The 2,601-nt window shown below is 61.6% G+C and overlaps 1 protein-coding gene across 6 annotated transcripts; it reads left to right on the forward strand.

The window, feature by feature from the left end:
• Positions 1 to 390: 390 nt before the first annotated feature.
• LOC126035113 (uncharacterized) lies at positions 391 to 2,332 on the forward strand. 6 transcript variants are annotated; one of them, XM_049793145.1, is made up of 2 exons: positions 391 to 1,368; positions 1,450 to 2,332. In XM_049793145.1, the coding sequence occupies exons 1-2, from the start codon at positions 1,105 to 1,107 to the stop codon at positions 2,266 to 2,268; spliced, it is 1,083 nt and encodes a 360-aa protein (XP_049649102.1). In that variant the 5' UTR covers positions 391 to 1,104; the 3' UTR covers positions 2,269 to 2,332. The 6 variants fall into 6 exon arrangements, with proteins under 6 accessions (XP_049649102.1, XP_049649104.1, XP_049649103.1 ...); XM_049793147.1 differs by having other exon boundaries at positions 391 to 1,287; XM_049793146.1 differs by having other exon boundaries at positions 391 to 1,247; positions 1,329 to 2,332.
• The last annotated feature ends 269 nt before the right edge of the window (positions 2,333 to 2,601 follow it).

A 2,601-nucleotide genomic window follows, 5' to 3' on the forward strand; every position in this document is an offset into this window, starting at 1 on the left:
ATTCCTCCATACTTCTTCATCCTTCTTCATCCATCCCTACATCCTTTTTCATCCATCTGTCCATCCCTTCATCCTTCTTCACCCATTTTTCCATCCTTCTTCATCCATTCCTCCATCCTTCATCCTTCTTCATCCATCTCTCTATCCTTCTTCATCCATCCCTCCATCCCTTCATCCTTCTTCATCCACCTCTCCATCCTTCTTCATCCATCCCTCCATCCTTCTCCATCATCTCCCATCCTTCTTCATCCGTTCCTCCATCTTCCTTCTTCCATTCCTCCACCCTCCTTCATCCATCCCTCTGTCCCTCCATCCCTCCATCCTCCTTCATCCATTCCTCCATCCTTCATCCATTCCTCCATCCTTCTTCACCTCTTCCTCCATCCCACCATCCCACGTCTCCAGTTCTCCCACCACTCCCCCCGCCCCACTCGTGTCCACCCGCATCCCCCTGCCCCACTCACGGCACTGCGTCCCCTCTCCCCCGCCGTCCCCTTCCTCGGGCTGGGCGCAGACCCCGCAGACTTGCCCCCGTAGCGACGCCGGTGCCGTCACCGTCACCGCGCCGTCCCCGCCGAAAGCCACCCGCACTCCCGTGGCCGTTGTCACCCGCCGTTGACCCCCCCGACGCTCCAGCCGTACCCGGCCCCCCGCCAACGAGAGGGGCAGGCGGACCTGGCGCCCGGCCACCTGCGAGGAGGGGACATCGGTTGGGACACCCGGACTCCGGGGTCCCCTCCCCAGTTATGGGAACTGGAGGTTGGGAATGGAGCTGGGAAGAACCGGACACCTGGATCCCCTCCTGGAGAAGACACCCCACCCCTACCACGTTCTGCCCGGGGCCGTATCCTCACCCTTGCCATCATCTCCTCTCCTCGGAGCAGGAGCACCTCGTAACCGTCGCCTCGGAGTGTGACGTGGCTGAAGGTGGCACCTGGTCCCCTGCCCACCTGGCCACCCGCCGTGACCTGGAGGGTGGGCAACTGGACGCCGCAGGTGGTCACCAAGGTCTGGGTGCAAGTTCCTGCCAAGCCGTAGCTCTTCCCATCGAAGGCCCGGTAACGCCAACGCCCCAACACGTGGCAAACGAGTGGGGGCTGCAAGATGGGGAGGCATCTGGGGGAGGTTTCTACCATCTTACACATTGTCCCCTTCGGGCAAGAGACGTCGTTGCAAGATGGGTTGATGGGAACGCAACTGGGAGAGGTTTCCACCATCTTGCACGTCGTTCCGGATGGACAACGCAGGTCGTTGCAAGATGGGTTGATGGGAACGCATGTGGGAGAGGTTTCCACCATCTTGCATGTCGTTCCGGATGGACAACGCAGGTCGTTGCAAGATGGGTTGATGGGAACGCATGTGGGAGAGGTTTCCACCATCTTGCACGTCGTTCCGGATGGACAACGCAGGTCGTTGCAAGATGGGTTGATGGGAACACATCTGGGAGAGGTTTCCACCATCTTGCACGTCGTTCCGGATGGACAATGCAGGTCATTGCAAGATGGCTTGTTGGCTACGCATTTGGGCCAACCCTCCACCATCTGGCACGTTGTCCCCTTCAGGCAATGCAGGTCTTTGCACGACGGCTTGTTGGGGAGGCATCTAGGTGAGGTTTCCACCATGTGGCACGTCGTTCCGGATGGGCAATGCACATCGTTGCAGGACGGCTTCTTGGGCACGCATTTGGGCCAGTCCTCCACCATCTGGCACGTTGTTCCAGCCGGACAATGCATCTCGTTGCAGGACGGCTTCTTGGGCACGCACGTAGGCCAATCCTCCACCACTTGGCAGGTCGTCCCCGCCGGGCAACGTACCTCGGCGCAAGACGGCTTGTTGGGGACGCATTTGGGCCAACCCTCCACCGTCTGGCAGGTGGTTCCAGGCGGGCAGCGGATGGTGTCGCAGGACGGCTTGTTGGGTACGCAGATGGGCCAACCTTCCACCGTCTGGCAGACGGTACCTTCCGAGCAGTGCACGGTGGCACAAGTGGGCTTGGGGGGGACGCAGCGGGGGACGCCCTCCACCACGCGACACTCCGTCCCGGACTTGCAGACCAGGTTGTCGCAGGATGGAGCGGGCGCGCTCCTCGTCATCTGCACGCACTTGGGCCACCCTCCCACCACCCGGCAGCTCATCTCGCTTGGGCACCGGAGGTCACCGCACGAGGGGACGCGGACGCAACGGGGCCACCCGTTGAGGACCTTGCAGCCCATTCCTGCCTTGCAGTGGAGGTTCTCGCAGGAAGGTCGGGAGACGCAAGCGGGATGACCGTGCACCATCACGCAGGCGGTGCCGGGTTTGCAGGCGACGTGCCGGCAGGACCCGGGGACGGTGACGCAGTGGATGCCGACGCAGGAGAAGGAAGGCGATGAGGTCCCAGAGGAAGATGGAGGGATGGAAAGGGGGTGGCCCCAGAAGACAGACCTGAAGAGGGGAGAGCCGGGAAGACAGCGGGGCCACCCGTCTGTCACGGCGCAGGTTGTGCCCTTGGGACATTGGATGTCTCTGCAGGAGGGTTGGCGGTGGACACACTGGGGCCACCCATCTCTCATCGTGCACGTGGTCCCCTTGGAACATTGGATGTCACTGCAAGAAGGTCTC

The sequence above is a fragment of the Accipiter gentilis genome, chromosome 37 (genome assembly GCF_929443795.1).
Source record: "Accipiter gentilis chromosome 37, bAccGen1.1, whole genome shotgun sequence".
Classification (NCBI taxonomy): domain Eukaryota; kingdom Metazoa; phylum Chordata; class Aves; order Accipitriformes; family Accipitridae; genus Astur; species Astur gentilis.